Source organism: Bombina bombina, chromosome 5 (genome assembly GCF_027579735.1).
Source record: "Bombina bombina isolate aBomBom1 chromosome 5, aBomBom1.pri, whole genome shotgun sequence".
NCBI classification, from domain to species: domain Eukaryota; kingdom Metazoa; phylum Chordata; class Amphibia; order Anura; family Bombinatoridae; genus Bombina; species Bombina bombina.
In genome coordinates, this window is record NC_069503.1 from 441,009,803 (window position 1) to 441,030,455 (window position 20,653).

Sequence of the window (20,653 nt, forward strand, 5' to 3'; positions counted from 1 at the left end):
TGGGGATTATGCAGATTTGTCTCCTCAAATACAACTGGACCAGAAAACCAGAGATTCTCTTCTCTGGTGGTTGTCTCAGGATCACCTGTCTCAGGGAATGTGCTTCCGCAGACTGGAGTGGATCATTGTAACGACCGACGCAAGTCTGTTAGGCTGGGGCGCGGTCTGGGGCTCCCTGAAAGCTCAGGGTCTATGGTCTCGGTAGGAGTCTCTTCTCCCGATAAACATTTTGGAACTGAGAGCGATACTCAACACGCTCCAAGCATAGCCTCAAGTAGCGGCAGCCAAATTCATCAGATTTCAGTCGGACAACATCACGACTGTAGCGTACATCAATCATCAGGGAGGAACAAAGAGCTCCCTAGCAATGAAGGAAGTAACCAAGATCATCAAATGGGCGGAGGATCACTCCTGCCACCTATCTGCAATTCACATCCCAGGAGTAGACAACTTGGAGGCGGATTTTCTAAGTCGCCAGACTTTTCACCCGGGGGAGTGGGAACTCCACCCGGAGGTTTTTGCTCAGCTGACCCAGCTATGGGGCATTCCAGAATTGGATCTGATGGCGTCCCATCAGAACTCCAAACTTCCTCTTTACGGATCCAGGTCCAGGACCCCAAGGCGGCACTGATAGATGCTCTAGTAGCGCCTTGGTCCTTCAATCTGGCTTATGTCTTTCCACCGTTTCCCCTTCTCCCTCGGCTGGTAGCCAGAATCAAACAGGAGAAGGCTTAGGTAATTCTGATAGCGCCTGCGTGGCCACGCAGGACTTGGTATGCAGACCTAGTGGACATGTCATCTGCTCCACCTTGGACACTGCCATCGAGGCAGGATCTTCTAATTCAAGGTCCATTCAAGCATCCAAATCTAGTTTCTCTGCAACTGACTGCTTGGAGATTGAACGCTTAATTCTATCTAAGCGGGGGTTCTCTGAATCGGTTATAGATACTCTGATCCAGGCTAGAAAGCTTGTCACCAGGAAGATTTACCATAAGATATGGCGGAAATATCTTTGTTGGTGTGAATCCAAGGGTTACTCGTGGAGTAAGATTAGGATTCCCAGGATATTGTCTTTTCTCCAAGAAGGATTGGAGAAAGGTTTGTCAGCTAGTTCCTTAAAGGGACAGATATCTGCTCTGTCTATCCTGTTACACAAGCGTCTGGCAGAAGTACCTGACTTTCAAGCGTTTGCACAGACTTTAGTCAGAATTAAACCTGTCTATAAACCTGTGGCTCCTCCATGGAGTCTTAATTTAGTGCTTTCAGTTCTTCAAGGGGTTCCGTTTGAACCCTTACATTCCATAGATATTAAGTTATTATCTTGGAAGGTTTTGTTTTTGGTAGCTATTTCCTCTGCTCGAAGAGTTTCAGAATTGTCTGCTTTGCAGTGTAATTCACTCTATCTGGTGTTCCATGCAGATAAGGTTGTTTTGCGTACCAAACCTGGTTTTCTTCTGAAAGTTGTTTCTAATAAGAATATTAACCAGGAAATCATTGTTCCTTCTGTGTGTCCTAATCCAGTGTCTAAGAAGGAACGACTATTACACAATCTTGATGTGGTTCGTGCTTTAAAATTCTATTTAAAAGCAACTGAAGATTTCAGACAAACATCATCCTTGTTTGTTGTCTATTCTGGTAAGAGGAGAGGTCAGAAAGCAACTGCTACCTCTCTTTCCTTCTGGCTGAAAAGCATCATCCGATTGGCTTATGAGACTGCTGGACAGCAGCCTCCTGAACGAATTACAGCTCATTCCACCAGAGCTGTGGCTTCCACATGGGCTTTTAAGAATGAGGCTTCTGTTGAACAGATTTGTAAGGCAGCGACGTGGTCTTCACTGCATACTTTTGCCAAATTTTACAAATTCAATACTTTTGCTTCTTCGGAGGATATTTTTGGGAGAAAGGTTTTGCAAGCAGTGGTGCCTTCCGTTTAGGTTACCTGACTTGTTCCCTCCCTTCATCCGTGTCCTAAAGCTTTGGTATTGGTATCCCACAAGTAAGGATGAATCCGTGGACTGGATACACCTTGTAAGAGAAAACAGAATTTATGCTTACCTGATAAATTACTTTCTCTTACGGTGTATCCAGTCCACGGCCCGCCCTGGCATTTAAGTCAGGATAACATTTTTATTGTTTAAAACTACAGTCACCACTGCACCCTATGGTTTCTCCTTTTTCTCCTAACCGTCGGTCGAATGACTGGGGGGGGCGGAGCCTGAGGGGGAGCTATATGGACAGTTCTGCTGTGTGCTCTCTTTGCCACTTCCTGTAGGGAATGAGAATATCCCACAAGTAAGGATGAATCCGTGGACTGGATACACCGTAAGAGAAAGTAATTTATCAGGTAAGCATAAATTCTGTTTTTAATATATTACTAGAGAAGATGAGCTGCCGTATACAAGTAAACCATCGAGGAAAGAACTAGGACTCTTCCTTAAAATAAATCAGAAAGATAAATTTGGTAAGCTTCAACAGAACTATATAGCCATAGTTTCATATAAATCTGTCTAAGACGATATCCTTTTAAGAATATGTAGTGTTGAAAATGTTAAACACAACATTCCCTATTCTGTAGGGACAAAGCATAATTTTTCAAGGAGTAAAGATGTGAGTTAAGATGATAATAATATCAATAATCAAGACCTACTGTGGTAAAGAGCAATAATACATTTCAATGCAGGATGTAGAGCCATATGATCAGTACCCAATAATATCACTAAATACCATTACTCTAAAACAGAGCTTTCCAAACTTTTCATGTTGGTGACACACTTTTTAGACCTACATCATTTAGCAACACAGTAATTCAGTTGTACCAGCAAACAGGAGGTTAAACTAACTTGTTTTAAGAGATACGGACACATACATAAATGATATAATAACAAAATGTATTTACAAGTAACAGTATGTGCAAGAATTTAAAAAAGTTTAGTAACACCAATAGCTACTTACTATTTTAATGGGATGTATGAGGTTGATGGGATGAACACAGTTTCTGAATATTTGGTGGAATATTAGCTAAAGACACTCGCATTTCATCATCAAGCATTTTTAAGCTTCCACTTCCTATCCAGCAGCAATGTACAGGTAGCCCTCAGTTTACACCGGGGTTAGGTTCCAGAAGGAATGGTTGTAAATCGAAACCGTTGTAAAATGAAACCCAGTTTATAATGTAAGTCAATGGGAAGTGAGGGAGTTAGGTTCCAGGCCCCTCTCAAAATTGTCATAAGTAACACCTAATACATTATTTTTAAAGCTTTGAAATGAAGACTTTAAATGTTAAACAGCATTATAAACCTAATAAAATAATCACACAACACAGAATATATAATTAAACTAAGTTAAATGAACAAAAAGATTTGCTAAACAGCATTATAAACCTAATACAATAATCACACAACACAGACTTTACTTGCATTTTTTTGCAAACAGTTCTTTCTATGCATTCCAATCTGGACTGATTTATAGACAGGAAGATCTTGTTCCTTTGAAAGCTGCTCCATAACTCAGGTCTAGCTAGCTAAACTGATTAATTTCAGCCTGCTTGTGTGCTTGGCTTGCATATCTTTGCTGCAACACAGGCAGACAGCTCCACCTACTGGCTATTTTAATCAATGCACTGCTTCTCAATGCTTTTCAATAGCAGTCACATGACTGAAAAAAAAGGTTGTTATTCTGAAACAGTGCAAATTGAACCGTTGTAAACCGAGGGCCACCTGTACTAATGGGAGCTAGCTGCAAAAAAACCACTTTGCCTTCTGACTTCAGCTCAGCGTTTAAGCTGCTGCCTTCAGAGCTCTGCGAGTTGCACTGACTACTGCCTAAGCTGCAAACACACTGCGGGCCCATTCACTAACTACACATGCAGTCATGAGTCGATTGAGGAGACTACACGTGCAGTCAGGAGCCAATGTGCCACCAAAGTCCCAACAGGAATAGTTTCAGTTCCCACTAAGCTGTGGCAATAGGTTAAGATGATCTATGTGACCCACTAGGTATCAATCATGTGTCAACCACGTGATATGCGTAGCAGGCAGGTGGAAAGTCGGAAAGCAAATACATTTTAAAATAATTTTTTATTAAAAAAAAATGTGTGCTGAAGCAGGGACACACCTACACACTGTCGCTGACACACTAATGTGTCACGACACACAGTTTGGAAAGCACTGCTCTAAAAAGTAATGTAAATTTACTGCAGGATCATTAATTAATGAAAGGCATATGAGGCACACTATATGAAGTAAAAAATAAAAGAAGGGGAAAAAAACGAAGTCAGATAATGTTGGCATGCAGAGGATAATTAGTTCCTATGTGTAAAGGTCTAATCTGCTATGTGTCCATATGATCCATTGAGTGTTATAATGACAAACCAGGCATCATATATAGACAGTCACAAAGTCCATGTTCAGAGTCCAAAATGTTTTTTTTTTTTAACATACATATGCCTATATATACATCTAAAAGTGAAACATAGGATAATATAGAAGAACACTATTTCCACATTTAATATACTGTCTTGGTGCCATAATGTAGGTAGCACGGTTGAGTGAACAAAATAAAACTCCAGGAGAGATGAGTATGTGAGGCAGAGAGCAAAGATCTTATCCTCACAGCTTGGGTCTAGAGTCCCCTCCTACCTCTACCCTATGCCTTGTGCAGAAAACACAGTGTCCTAAATCCTCTGAGAGCTCCACCGGATCACACTAGTTACAGTCTGAAGACTCAGAGGACAGTAAGCATCTATTGCGGAATATACATAGAAGGTAGACAGGAGATATTTTAGGGACCAGACATACAGAGGAAGGACAGTAACTCCCTAGAGCAGATCTCGGCACTAGTCTCCCAAGACGCCTTGGTTCAGATTCAATTCTGGGTTCCCCTTCAACTGGCCGCATCTCCAGGGTACCCAGGACCAGCCTCTCAAAGCAGATCGAAATGCTGGTGTCAAATATCTTTGCAACGAGACGTCTAAAAGACTAACTTATAGCGAGGCCGCTCCATCTGATTCTCATGGTGCAGCTGTGTAATTAGCCTTGTTTGGATCAGAAGAAGTATCTTCTTCACAGCTCTCTTTGATCATGTCCAGGAGATTTAGTTGAACACAAGACTGAACTGTATACTTGTCACTCCTCTCAGCTCTCAAGCTCAACATGAGGGAAGTATAGTGTTTGTCCATCCCATGGGATATCCATTCCAAAATGGCTAATATTTCAGCCTCCATTGTAAATTAGAATGCCCCGTAGTTTCCAAGTTCTCAGCACTTCACACTCACTTCTGTTACACAGGAGTTCCAATATGATGAAATATGTCAAATGCGGTGATGAATATGTGACATAGGCCGCAGTCTTCAATCTCTTCCAGTTAGGTACCTCTAGTTGCAGGAACGCAGCTAAAATGGTATCTCCGGACTCCGGAACTTTTCCACAATGAATATTTAGTAATATAAGGACGAAAGAGATTGTAGTGATGAGATAATCCTTAGATTCTTTTAACTGTAAACAGAGCTACTGAATTTCATGTCTGAACATGGCCGTGGCTTAGACACGCCCCCGTCTTTGCTTTACTTTTAAAACTTTGCTACCCTTTATTATAGAAAGCCAGAGTTGGTTACTCTGTTCTTTCTTTTCCTACAGGTCCATGACAGGGAGTGAAGTACCTTCCACACCTAAGGAGCAGCATCTGTCTTACATTTGGATCTAAGGTAAGTGCCTTTGCTTTCTAAGTACAGAAGGACAGCAGCACTTAAGAGGTTAATCCTCATAATCAGATACATTTTGGGACATAATAATCCATATCAGTTAAGGATTCATATTGTGACAATTCTTGGCAGTATGAGACTTAGGGAGTTCACTTGGCTAAGGGATGCTAGGGGTTAATGATAGAGGATTTCCTTTATTATATGATTTATCATATTTTATTGCTTCTATGTAGAGAGACTTATTCTTAGTTATTGCCCTTCATGGGGCTGCGCTAGATGGGGCTTATCTGTTCCTGTATTAAAACCGTTTTATTAAACTTCAGTTTTTTCACTGTGGTGGCTGATGTTTCTTCAAAGGCCAAGCTTTTGGCTTTACCTTATAAGGGTAAAACTCTGTTTGGACCTGGTCTGGCGGGAATCATTTCTGAGATTACGGGTGGAATGGGATCTTTCCTACCTCGGAACAAAAAGAATAGACCTAGGGGTCGACAGTCTTCTAATTTTCGTTCCTTTCGCACCTTTAAGAGACAAAAGTCCTCCTCTTCTTCTTATAAACCAGACCAATCAAGGTCCATTTGGAAATCAAGCCAGCCCTGAAACAAGGGAAAACAAAACAAAAAGCCTTCCGCTGACTCTAAATCAGCATGAAGTGTCCGCCCCCGATCTCAGTTTGGATCAGGTGGGGGCAGGCTTTCTCTTTTTCAGCAGGTTTAGATATGCGATGTCCCAGATCCATGGGCTGTGGACATAGTATCCCAGGGTTACAGAATAAGATTCAAGTCTTGCCCTCTAAGGGGCAGATTTCTCCTGTCAAGATTATCCTCACACCTCACACCAGGTAAAGAGGGAGGCCTTCTGAAATTGCGTGAAGGACCTATCCTTCTTGGGAGTAAAGGAACAAGGACTAGGATTCTATTCAAATCTATTTGTGGTTCCCAAAAAGGAGGGAACTTTTTGTCCCATCCTAGATCTAAAGTGTCTAAACAAATTCCTCAGAGTTTCGTCCTTTAAGATGAAAACTATTCGTTCCATTCTTTCATTGGTCCAGGAAGGTCAATTCATGACAACATGGATTTTGATGGGGTGTAGCGCCATCCTTTTAAGTATACGTAGTGTTGAAAATGTTAAACACAATATTCCCTATTCTGCAGGGACAAAGCATCATTTTTCAAGGAGTAAAGATGTGAGTTAAGATGATAGTAATATCAATAATCAAGACCTACTGTGGTAAAGACATTTCAATGCAGGATGTAGAGCCATATGATCAGTACCCAATAATATCACTAAATACCATTACTCTAAAAAGTAATGTAAATTTACTGCAGGATCATTAATTAATGAAAGGCATATGAGGCACACTATATGAAGTAAAAAATAAAAGAAGGGGAAAAAAACGAAGTCAGATAATGTTGGCATGCAGAGGATAATTAGTTCCTATGTGTAAAGGTCTAATCTGCTATGTGTCCATATGATCCATTGAGTGTTATAATGACAAACCAGGCATCATATATAGACAGTCACAAAGTCCATGTTCAGAGTCCAAAATGTTGGTTTTTGTTAGCATACATATGCCTATATATGCGCACTTTTTTTTTCTGATGGAGCAGTTCATTTGGGTCTCGCTCACGTGATGCCCGCACTTCCGGTTTTCGGAGTGGAGCCGTTGAGGAAGATAGTGAAAACTTTCCTGCACAGCTAGAGGCTTCTTGTGTCGGTTGCAGCTAGAAGGTTGTTTCTAGCATCTACCCGGATCGTTTAAGAGGAGAGGATTTCTGCATAGAGAGTTACGTTTTTTCCTCTTACTAGTGGGGTGTCTTTCTGGCCGGTAGGAGCCTCAAGCAATCTGAGGTTGTTTTCAATACATCAACCATCTATATGTATTATTAAATTTGATGTTTAAATTTCATATTTTTCCTTTAATAATTTTTTTTTGTGTAGATATTTAAAAAAATATATATTTTATTTTGTCATTGCTAGTGGGAACTGCTCTACTATAGCTATGGACTCCGAACAGGATCTATCTATCTCTATGGATAAATGTTTACTGTGTTTAGAGGCCCAAATTGTCCTGCCTATGCAATTTTGCTCCTCATGTTTAACTAAAACTTTAAAATTTAAAGACAAGTTACTTCCTTCTGAGCCAAGTGTCTCTCAGGATAATGCTGTGCGTGACATGCCTCAGCTTTCTCCTCAAACGTCCCAAGCCTTAGTTGTTTCTGATACTGTGCTTTCTGTGTCCTCTCAACCACCTGGGGGTGTTTATTTATCTGGGGATTTTGCTGCTTAGATTACCTCTGCAGTTTTAGCGGCGTTGTCAGGTTTCCCTTCCTCGGGTAAGCGTAAGAGAAAATCTAAATAGTTGCCTGATAGTAAGGCTTCTGATTCTAAGTCTTCATTAGTCAATCTTTATCAATTGTCTGATAAGAAAAATACGTCAGTAGCTTCTGAAGGTGAAATCTCAGACTCTGACACTTTAGCAGAAAAATCTTCAGAATCTGAAGAGGTTAATGTTAGATTTAATGTGAATGTAAATTTTGATGCTAAAGTGCCTGGTTTTTAAAAATTCGATTAAAAACAGGGGTACTTTAATTCATCAAAATTTACATTTCACTCGTGTTGTGAAAAAATACTTCCATTTTAATCTTGACAGCCGCTCCAGCTTCCTCCGCCCGTCGCAAAACCTTTTCCTGGGTCAAAAATGAGTAATCCGGCTTCCTCCAATCACGGCGTTGAATCAGACACTGATTCCTCCGGGAAAGCTGTGATTGGAGGATGAACCATCCATCATTTTTGGCTTCAGAAATGGCTTGCGACGACCGGGGGAAGCTGGAGCGGCTGTCAAGTTTAAAAGGTAAGTATTTTTTCACAACGAGTGAAATGTAAATTTTGATGAATTAAAGTACCCCTGTTTTTAATAGAATTTTTAAAAACCGGGCACTTTTGCATCAAAACTTACATTCACTTTAAGCTTGAGCACCTCCGGTTACTATTGAAGGAGGTTCTAGATACTTGACGACTCTGAACCTCCGGTTGCTGTCAACCCCACAAAGTCTTCTAAACTGGATAGAGTTTATGATTCTCCATCTTCTGAGGAGGTTTTTCCAGTTCCAAGGAAGATGTCTGAAATTATAGCTCAGGAATGGGATAAGCCAGGGGTTTACAAGATGTTTACTGTTGCTTACTCTATTCGTGACTCATAGCGCACTGTACCTAAAGTAGAAGGAGCTATTTCTACTCTTGCTAAGAGAACTACCATTCCTATAGAGGATAGTTGCTCTTTTAAGGATCCAATGGATAAGAAGCTAGAGGCTTACTTAAAAAAGATGTATATCCATCAAGGATTACAGTGGCAACCTGTAGCAAGTATTTCCACGGTTGCGGGAGCAGCATCCTATTGGTGCAATGCCTTGTCTAATCTTTTTTCAGAGGAAACTACGGTAGAAGAGATCCAAGATAGGATCAAAGCTCTCAAACTGGCCAATACCTTTATCTGTGATGTCAACATGCAGATAATTAGACTGGGAGCTAATATGTCTAGCTTCACTGTGCTAGCCCGCAGAGCTCTGTGGTTAAAATCTTGGTCGGCTGATGTTTCTTCAAAGGCCAAGCTTTTGGCTTTACCTTATAAGGGTAAAACTCTGTTTGGACCTGGTCTGGCGGAAATCATTTCTGAGATTACGGGTGGAATGGGATCTTTCCTACCTCAGGACAAAAAGAATAGACCTAGGGGTCGTCAGTCTTCTAATTTTCATTCCTTTCGCAACTTTAATGGACAGAAGACCTCCTCTTCCGCTTATAAACCAGACCAATCAAGGTCCACTTGGAAATCCAGCCAGCCCTGAAACAAGGGAAAACAAACCAAAAAGCCTTCTGCTGACTCTAAATCAGCATGAAGGGTCCGCCCCCGATCTCAGTTTGGATCAGGTGGGGGCAGGCTTTCTCTTTTTCAGCAGGTTTGGATACGCAATGTCCCAGATCCATGGGCTGTGGACATAGTATCCCAGGGTTACAGAATAGGATTCAAGTCTTGCCCTCTAAGGGGCAGATTTCTCCTGTCAAGATTATCCTCACACCTCACACCAGGTAAAGAGGGAGGCCTTCTGAAATTGCGTGAAAGACCTATCCTTCCTGGGAGTAAAGGAACAAGGACTAGGATTCTATTCAAATCTATTTGTGGTTTCCAAAAAGTAGGGAACTTTTCGTCCCATCCTAGATCTAAAGTGTCTAAACAAATTCCTCAGAGTTTCGTCCTTTAAGATGAAAACTATTCGTTCCATTCTTTCATTAGTCCAGGAAGGTCAATTCATGACAACATGGATTTTGATGGGGTGTAGCGCCAAAGACGAGCACCTATAGCTCTGAACAGTAGGCTAACTAGCTAGCTTGGAAAATGTACTAAGAAAATAAATGTGTTCAGAGCGCCTCAAATGGGCTAGGTGCTGTACAATGTGTAGAGTGTGTGTTTAGAAATATTTTAATTGTAAATCTAGTACTTTACACAAGAATAAAACATGCCACGGTGGGTACAGTGGTAATAAATGACAATAAAAACAATAAGCTGTGGATCCACTCTTGTACAAATTAAATATTGAATATATCTATATAAAAACACTGAATATAAAATGATACAGAGGCAATAATAATGGTAGCCCCAATAAAAATATGAGAAAGTTAAAATTCTAAACAATGTCTGAAAGAAATCAATCCAATGTGTGGATTAAAAAAATGCAGTAAATCAAATGAATGGATTGCAGATATCGACTAGGAGGAGGATACTGTAAGAGATATTATGTACCAGTGTTGGTGGTGATAATGTGTATAAAAAGGGAGTGAAAAATTATCCTTAGTGATTGCAAATATAAAGAAAACAGTGTCAACTTGCTTATTCAAAAGTGAAAAAAATTATGTGAAAAATTGAAAAAATTACAAAGGAAAAAAAATTAAAAAATGCTGCTCAAAAAATGAAAAAAAAAAAACAAAGTCAGTGATTGTGATCCAAGAAACAAAATTCTAAAAAAGGTTAAATGTGAAGATCCAAATAAAAGTCAAAAGTTAATAATGTGTAAAAAAGGAAACCTTATTTTCCTAGTGGTGAGAGTCTGTCTGAGGTTCCTGATGGTGAGAATAAAGTCAACGGTCTTTTAGGTCAAACCCAATTAATGGGCTAGTGTTCCTGTTCCTGATGGTGAGAGCCTTTGGTGGTTGAGAGAAACTCCAATCCAAAAAAAAAATACTTTATTTCTTTTTAAATCATAAATTAAACCTAAAAGCAAATAAAAACAACAATAGTGTAGATGGTACTAAAAACTTATATAAAATCAGAATAGTGCTTACCAGTTGTGGTCAATGCGTTTCGGCCTCCTCTAGGCCTTTCTCAAGACTGCCAGCTGGTTGTCAAAAGTGTCCATTTTGTAGTGAAAAGTTTTGCGCCAAAAACCACGCCCCCAAACACACTTTTTGGCGCAAAACAGATTTTCTGAGCAGACAGACCTTTCATCCTGGGGAGTGGGCTCTCCATCCGTAAGTGTTCTCTCAATAACCCTCAGGTGGGGGGTTCCAGAGTGGGATCTGATGGTGTCCCGCCAAAACGGCAAGGTTCCAAAGTATGGTGTTAAGGTCAAGGGATCAGGCTGTTCTGATAGATGCCCTAGCAGTTCCTTGGATTTTCTCTCTGGCTTACCAGTTTCCTCCGTTTGCTCTCCTTCCACGACTCTTTGCTCGTATCAAACAGGAGAGAGCACCAGTAATCCTAATAGCTCCTGCATGGCCTTGCAGGATCTGGTTCACTGATCTGGTACGGATGTCATCTCTACCTCCCTGGAGGTTACCTCTGAGGAAGGACCTTCTAATTCAGGGTCCTTTCCTCCATTCAAACTTAAATTCTCTGAAGCTGACTGCTTGGAGATTGAACGCCTAGTTCTGTTTAGACGTGGTTTTTCTGAAGCGGTCATTGAAACTATGCTCCAGGCTCGCAAACCTGTTACTCGCAAGATTTACCATAAGTTATGGCGTAAATATCTTTATTGGTGTGAAGCTAAAGGGTTCTCCTGGAGCCGGTGAGGATTCCCCGGATTTTGTCTTTTCTTCAGGATGGCCTGGAGAAGGGTTTATCGGTCAGTACTCTAAAGGGTCAGATTTCTGCCCTATCTATCCTTTTGCACAAACCTCTGGCAGACTTACCAGATGTTCAAGCCTTTGTTCAGACCCTGGTTAGAATCAGGCCTGTATTTAAACCCGTTGCTCCCTGTGGAGCCTTAATCTGTTAAGGCCACTTCTACTACTCTGTCTCTCTGGTTGAGAAATTTGATTCGTTTGGCTTATGAGACTGCTGGACAGCAGCCTCCTGAGAGAATTACGGCTCATTCAACTAGGGCTGTCTCCTCTTCTTGGGCTTTCAAAAATGAAGCTTCTGTGGAACAGATTTGCAAGGCGGCTACATGGTCCTTTCTGCATACTTTTTCCAAATTCTACAAATTTGATACTTTTGCCTCGGCTGAGGCTTCTTTTGGGAGAAAGGTTCTTCAAGCGTTGTTGCCTGTTTTGGTCCTCCTGCCTTTTTCTCCCTCCATGTTCATTTTGTGTTCTCTAGCTTGGGTATTGGTTCCCACTAGTAATTGGAATGATGTTGTGGACTCTCCATGTCTTAGGAAAGAAAACAAAATGTATGCTTACCTGATAAATTGCTTTCTTTCCGGGACATGGAGAGTCAACGACCCCACCCTCTTTTTTTTTTTATTATAATTCAGCAGTTTTTTTGAGTAAACCTCAGGCACCTTTTTCACCCTTGTGTTTTCTTCTTTTTCCCTTTTCCTTCGGCTGAATTACTGGGGATTATGGATAAGGGAAGTTACACTTAACAGCTTTGCTGGGGTGCTCTTTGCCTCCTCTTGCTGACCAGGAGTTGAATATCCCACTAGTAATTGGAATGACGTAGTGGATTTTCCATGTCAGGTAAGAAAGCATAGATTTTGTTTTTTTCCATGATTCAGATAGTGTGTTAAATTTTGACCGGTTTGATTGGCATGACGATCCATTCTTGTCATGTGCATCACGGCCTGTGTGGGCATGACGAGCTGTTCTTATAATGTAGGGTAACTGCCGATCAGAAGCTGTTTTCAGTGATTCCTCTGCACTACAGGCTGGGGATTGTTGGTGGCCCAGTAGGCAGCACTCCCAAGCCTTCAATGGGAAATCCGGAGATCTTGCCACAAAGGGGCGGGGTTAGTCTAGCTGTAAGGGAGTTGGATAAGGGGAGGTGATTCAAAACCCTCAATCTCAGCTCCCTTAGCAGCTACAGATTATCATTGTCTCTCATTGGAAAGAGAATCACCTGCTCTTTGGGAATAGTATTAATAAGCACCAAGACCACAAAAATAATAATAATTTTTTTTTTTAAGTCAGAACATGGGGTTTTAATGGGGATCGTTAGTGACACACAAAGAAAACGTTTAAGTAACACATCTGTAAAATAGAAAATGAAAACAAAACACACTACACAAACATTTAGTAGCATTACAAATGATTAACAATATGCAAGCAAATCCATCACTTCTGTGCTCTTTCATTTTCCTCCTTTAGTCACTGCCCCCTCATCTTCCCTGCTTTCTCTAACATTTCTTTTTATTTTCTATGCACTTTCTTCTCCAACTTCTTTTTAAATATTTTCCTTTTATCCATCCATTTTTTTTAATCTAATTGACTCATTTCCATTACTGTGATTCTCTGATCTCTGTTTCAGTACTTGTATGAATTTCTGGATGCCATGATAACGTGCCAGACAGCTCCTGATGAGGTATGTTTTATTTACAAAAAAGTCTGCCACAAGAAACAGTTATTTAAGGGGTCATTAAAGTGATTTTATATTATCATACTTTATTACAAGTGAAGCGCAATTGATAGTTAAAGGTGCGTTATTCTTGCACAAAGAATAACACACAGTCTGGTATTATAAGTGCATGGTTAAATATTTTAGCCAAAGCATCTTAATGTTGTCAAAACCTTTAAAACTCACCCTATATTTTTAATGGATAGTGCAGAGTGTACTATTAGCTTGCTCATTGCACTTGTATATAAATGGCAAGTTAAAGGGAAAGGAAAGTTTAAACTTGCAGGATTCAGATAGAGCATGTAACTTTAAGACACTTTTAAATTTACTTCTATTTTCAAATGTGCTTTGTTCTGTTGGTATTCATTGATGAAAAAAGAATACGCACATATGTTACACTATTGGGAGCTAGCTATTGATTGGTGCCTGTACACATTTGTTTCTTGTGATTGGCTAACTAGATGTATTCAGGTAGCTGCCAGTAGTGCAATGCTGTTCTTTCAGAAAACAATAAAAAGAGAATTAAGCAATTTTGATAGTAGAAGTAAATTGGAAAGTTGTTTTAAAACTGTATGTTCTATCTGAATCACAAAAGAAAATTTTGGAGTTTCCTGTCCCTTTAAGTGTTGCTCTCAAGTGCAATCCAAAATACAGCTGTATATTCCATTTGTAAACATAACACATGGTTGTAACAACTTTAATATTATGGACTCTAATGGAGAGTCTTTTTTTTTATTTATTTTTTAAAAAAAAACACTTTTTAGGTTTGAAATGTGATCCAACCCACTACGTTTTATTTCTGTCTGTCACATATAAATCACTTTTTTGCATTTTTTTTCTTGTTTTCTTTAGGCTTTCCTAAAGCTAGATAAACTAGCTGGAATGTTGACCGAACAACTGAGAAAATTAACAAAACAGGTATTTGTTTGATCTGAATAAAAAAGTATTTACTCATACTCTTATTTTAAATGTATACAGGAAGGGTTTGCAGCACAACTCATTAGACCCATCTGGTAGCAGTATGATAAACTTGTGCTGAGAATTAAATGATCTAAGGGCTCCATTCCAATAAACCAGAATTCCCTTGTGAACTGTGTGTGGGTTTCCAAAGTCAAATCCATTCCAAAATGTTATAACAGGCTTTGATAACTCATTTACACATTTTCAGCAGTTTGTCAATTTTCCTTATTTTACTTTTTAAATTCTGTACTTTTTAAATTCTGCATCTCTTGAAAAATAAAAAAATGTCTTGGCTTTTTGCTTGGCCTTCTTTAGTAGAGCTGTGTTTGCCCATTTTACATAATAAAAGGATGTAAAACTGTTTAATTGTTGTAACCAAAAACACAAAACAGTGGGTTATATTTAATAGGAATCATTTAAAAATATTTTTACCTTTAATTCCATTTTTAATTTCATTTGTGCGGTGTCCATTACTTCCTGTTACAACCCCTCAAGGAGGCTTGGGTCTCTACAGGAAGAAATAGTTTTTTTTCTTTTAAGTGTTGCTGATAGACACCATAAAATATCTCCCGTCGGTTTAATATCCATGATCAGTAGAGGACATCTGCTGCAAAAATCATGCAACATTAGAACCTGGTTTTTAATGTTTGCTTGCTTATCTAGATGTAGACGGGGGCTATGCTGAGAATGTCTAAGTAAATAGTTTTTTGTTTTTTTTTATTCGTTCCATATCTTTTTTTATCTTTTATTTTGTTTTGTTTTTAACTAAAGAAGCACTTTTTATATAGATTTAAAGCAGATACATTTTTTTTGTTTGTTTTATATAAAGTCTTGCACACATGTCCTTAATTGATAATATTGATATTATTTTAAAAAATAATTTAAACATATTAGGTAATAGATATGTACATACAGATCCTTAGTGAGGATCCAAATGCGGAAGTAGGCGGGTGCTCGTGCCATTTGGCTCTATTCGGAGCCATAATTATTCTTGTGTTGATCTTTGACACAAATAAGTCCGGCTTTGAAAAGAGTTGAACTGCACGAGTGGCCGTCTACTTCTGCATCCTCACAAAGGATCCGAATGTACATAGCTATTGGGCAGTGATCATAATTACATAAGTACACTACAAAGTTTTTGTTTTGTTTTTACTACACGTAATTCAATATTTTATGAGGATTTCAATTTTGAGTTTTATGTCAATTTACATTACTGAAAATTTAAAAAGAGTGTTGTTTAATATTTTTATACGTCCCTAGGTACAAGAAGCCAAACATAATCGTGACGATGAAGCTGCTAAGAAAGCTGTAGGTGAATACGATGAAGCCTTGGAAAAGTAAGAGCATTATTTTGAATGTTTACAATTGCGAATGCAACCTAGTCCTTATGTTTTACCAAATAACCATGTATTTTTTTTAAAAATAGGTACATACCTGTTTTAATGGCCCAGGCTAAAATTTATTGGAACATGGAGAACTACCAGATGGTGGAAAAAATCTTCCGTAAATCAGTGGAGTTTTGTAATGAACATGATGTTTGGAAACTGAACGTAGCCCATGTGCTGTTCATGCAGGAAAACAAGTACAAAGAGGCCATAGGTTTTTATGAGCCTATTGTTAAAAAACACTACGATAATGTAAGTATATTTAGTACAAATATTGCTTCATTAGCACTATTACAGTTAAACGTTTATGTAGAGATATAGCAGATCTGTAATTATATTGTGTAGATTGTGTGTAAATCTAGAATGTATTGCAACTCACCCATGTGGTTTTATCATATATTCATAGCTCACTTTTAATAGCAGGAGTATTACATATGTGATCTTTTATAAGAGAATTGATTAATAAATAAATAAATCAACTGCATGTGTAAACGGGTGTACCAAGAGTAATGTATTTAAAGAGATATAGAACTCAAAAAATGTCATAATCCATTGGAAGAGCAGAATTTAAAGGGACTGTAAACACCTTAGGCTAGATTACGAGTGGAGAGCTATCATTTGCACGCACATGATATTGGGTTTTCAAGGCTGTTTATGCACAAGTTAAATTCCGCCCGTATTACAAGTTGAAAATAAATGTGTGAAAGCATTTGCGATTTGTGCTAGAATGATTACCACGACATCAGAGCTCTGGTTAACTGTTACACAAGTCTAAAAAGTATCACAAAACACATAAAATATACATTTAAAAACAAAATTTATGCTTACCTGATAAATGTATTTATTTCCGGGCATGGAGAGTCCACAACTTCATTCCAATTACTAGTGGGATATTCAACTCCTGGCCAGCAGGATGAGGCAAAGAGCAGCCCAGCAGAGCTGTTAAGTGTCACTTCCCTTACCCATAACCCCCAGTCATTTGGCCGAAGGAAACAAACAAAAAAAAAGATATAACACAAGGGTATAGAGGTGCTTGAGGTAAACACAAAAAAACTGCCTTCTTAAATTTAAACAAGGGCGGGGTTGTGGACTCTCCATGCCCGAAAATAAATAAATTTATCAGGTAAGCATAAATATTGTTTTCTTTCCTATGGCATGGAGAGTCCACGACTTCATTCCAATTACTAGTGGGAACCAATACCCAAGCTAAAGGACACAGAATTAAAAGGGAGGGAGAACAAGACAGGCAGACCTAAACAGAAGGCACCACCGCTTGAAGAACTTTTCTCCCAAAGGAAGCTTTAGCCGAGGCAAAAGTATCACATTTGTAGAATTTGGAAAAGGTATGCAAAGAGGACCATGTTGCCGCATTGCAAATTTGCTCCACAGAAGCTTAATTTTTGAAACCCCAGGAAGAGGAGACAGCCCTAGTGGAATGAGCTGTAATTCTCTCAGGAGGTTGCTGTCCAGCTGTCTCATAAGCTAACCAGATAACACTTCTTAACCAGAGAGAAAGGGTAGTAGAAGTGGCCTTCTGATCCTTAGGCTTACCAGACAAAACAGCGACCAGGGCAGTAGATTGCCGAAAATCTTTAGTTGCTTGAAGGTAAAATTTTAGAGCATGCACAACATCCAGGTTATGCAAAAGCCGTTCCTTCTGGGAAGAAGGATTGGGACAAAAAGAAGGAACAATTTCCTGATTAATATTGCAATCTGACACTACCTTAGGAAGAAATCCCATCTTATTACGAAGGGCCGCCTTATCCGCATGAAAGATAAGATAAGGGGAATCATACTGCACAGCTGAAAGCTTAGAAACCCCTTGCGAACAGAAGAAATAGCAAGAAGAAACAAAACCTTCCAAGATAACAATTTAATATCAACAAAATGCATTGGCTCAAACGGAGCCTGTTGCAAAACTTTAAGAATAAGGTTAAGGCTCCAAGGAGGCGCAACAGGTTTAAACGCAAGCCTGATTCTGACCAGAGCCTGAACAAAAAATTGGACATCTGGAAAATCTGCCAGACTTTGTGCAAAAGAATAGATAGTGCAGAAATCTGACCCTTCAGAGTACTGACTGACAAATCCTTCTCCAGGCCCTACTGAAGGAAAGATAAAATTCTGGAAAACCTTACCCTTCTCCAAGAGAAACCCTTCGATTCACACCAAGAGGGTATGACCGTCTCAGGGAAGCCACACCTAGCCAAAACTAGGCGTTCAATCTCCAAGCAGTCAGCTTCAGAGAATCTAGATTTGGATGGAGGAAGGGACCCTGAAGTAGAAGGTTTTTGCTCAGAGGTAACTTAAAAGGTGGAAGAAATGACATCTTCACTAGATCCATGAACCAGATCCTGCAAGGCCATGCAGGAGCTATTAAAATCACATATGCTCTCTCCTGTTTGATACGAGCAATAACTTGTGGAACGGAGGAAACGGGTATGTCAGATTGAAGATCCAACAAACTGCCAGAGTGTCTATCAGAACGGCCTGAGGATCTCTTGACCTTGAACCATACTTTGGAAGCTTGGCGTTTTGACGAGACGCCATCAGATCCAATTCCGGAACCCCCCACCTGAGGGTTATCTTTGAAAACCCCTCCGGATGGAGAGCCCACTCCCCGGGATGAAAAGTCTGTCTGCTCAGAAAATCCACCTCCCAGTTGTCCATCCCTGGAATATGGATGGCAGATAGGAGACAATCGTGAACTTCCCCCCACTGCAGAATGCGAGTCACCTTCTTCATTGCTAAGGAACTCCAAATTCCTCCCTGATGGTTGATGTAAGCCACCGAGGTGATGTTGTCCGACTGGAATCTGATAAATTGGACTAAAGATAATTGAGGCCAAGCTGTCAAGGCATTGAAGATTGCTCTCAACTCTAAGATGTTTTTCGGAAGAGAAGACTCCCCCGCAAGTCCACAGGCCCCGAGCTTTTAGTGAGCCCCAAACTGCTCCCCAGCCTAACATGCTGGCATTCGTGGTCACAATCACCCAGGAAGGTCTCAGGAAGCAAGTGCCCCGAGACAGATGGTCCTGTGAAATCCACCACAAGAGAGAGTCTCTTGATAGGGGATCCAGATATATCCTTTGCGATAGATCGGAATGGTCTCTGTTCCATTGACTGAGCATGAATAGTTGCAGAGGTCTCAGATGGAACCGAGCAAAAGAAATGATGTCCATGGAAACTACCATCAGACCAATCACCTCCATGCATTGAGCCACTCATGGACGAATAGCAGACTGGAGAGAAAGGCACGAAGCAAGAAGTTTGGATTTTCTGATATCCGTCAGGAAAATATTCATGGACAGGGAATCTATGATTGTCCCTAAGAAACGCATCCTTGTAGGAACAAGGTAACTCTTTTCCAGATTCACTTTCCATCTGTGGGAATTTAGAAAAGACAACAACATCTCTGCATGAGATTTTGCTAGTTGAAAAGATGACGCCTGAACCAAGATGTTGTCTAGGTAAGGCCCCACTGCAATTCCCTGAGGCCTCTCTCTTTATCTGGTCTGCAGATAAGCTTGAGAGGATGAATCTGACCCTTGGAGGACAAGTCCTGACACCTATTCTCTAAGCCTGGTATACTATGTCCACAGCCCAAGGGTCTGGAACATCTCGTATCCAAGCTTGATAAAAAAATGGAAAGTCTGCCCCCTACCTGATCCAGGACATGACCGGGGACGGACCCTTCATGCTGATTTAGAATCAGTGGAAGGCTTCTTGGTTTGCTTCCCCTTATTCCATGGCTGACTGAACATCCATGAGGTCTTGGATTGCTCTTGTTTGGAAGAAGAGGAGAAATATTTCTGTCCTTTGGAATTCCAAACGAACGAAAATTAGAATTCTGATGACCTTAAGGTCTATTCTTCTTGTCCTGAGGTAGGAAAGATCCCTTTCCACCCGTAATTTCGTAAATGATCTCTGCCAGACCAGGACCAAATAAAGTCTTACCCTTATAAGGTAAAGACAAAAGCTTTGACTTGGAAGACACATCAGCTGACCAAGAATTTAGCCACAGAGCTCTGCGAGTTAGAACAGTGAAGCCAGACATCTTGGCTCCCAGTCTAATCACCTGCATTTTGGCATTGCAGATAAAAGTATTAGCCAGTTTAAGAGCCTTGATCCTATCTTGGATCTCTTCTATAGTAGTCTCTTCTGAGATCAGCTCAGACAAAGCATCGCACCAATAAGATGCTGCTCCCGCAACTGTAGCAATACTTGCAGCAGGTTGACTCTGTAATCCTTGATGGATGTACATCTTTTTTTAAGTAAGCCTCTAGCTTCTTATCCATGGGATCCTTGAAGGAACAACTATCCTCTATAGGAATAGTAGTTCTTTTGGCTAGAGTAGAAATAGCTCCTTCTACCTTAGGCACAGTGCGCCACAAGTCACAAATGGAGTCAGCAACAAGAAAACATTTTTTTAAAAACAGGGGAAGGGGAAAAAGGAATCCCTGGCTTATCCCATTCCTGAGCTATAATTTCCGACATCTTGTCTGGAACAGATAAAACAGGGAGCATCATCAACTCTGTTAAGTTGTATTGACTTTTTAGGGTTGACAACGCCAGAAGGTTCGGAATCATCCAAAGTAGCTAGAACCTCCTTCAAAAGCAACCGGAGGTGTTTAAGTTTAAATCTGAAATTAACTTCTTCAGATTCTGTAGAATTTACCCCTATCATGTCAGAGTCTGAGATCTCACCTTCAGAAGCTACTGAAGTATCCTCCTCATCAGACATTTGGGAAAGGCTGACCAGCACCGATTTAGAGGGGTCAGAAACCTT

At 40.0% G+C, this 20,653-nt stretch overlaps 1 protein-coding gene across 1 annotated transcript in view; it reads left to right on the plus strand.

Annotated features, from left to right (window-relative positions):
• The window catches only part of LOC128660454 (tetratricopeptide repeat protein 30A), a 271,599-nt gene that overhangs the window by 72,038 nt on the left and 178,908 nt on the right, over positions 1 to 20,653 (plus strand). Inside the window, exons 11-14 of the mRNA XM_053714304.1 lie at positions 13,437 to 13,490; positions 14,376 to 14,441; positions 15,744 to 15,820; positions 15,910 to 16,120. Coding sequence (XP_053570279.1) covers positions 13,437 to 13,490; positions 14,376 to 14,441; positions 15,744 to 15,820; positions 15,910 to 16,120 — 408 coding nt within the window. The remainder of the gene's footprint in view (positions 1 to 13,436; positions 13,491 to 14,375; positions 14,442 to 15,743; positions 15,821 to 15,909; positions 16,121 to 20,653) is intronic.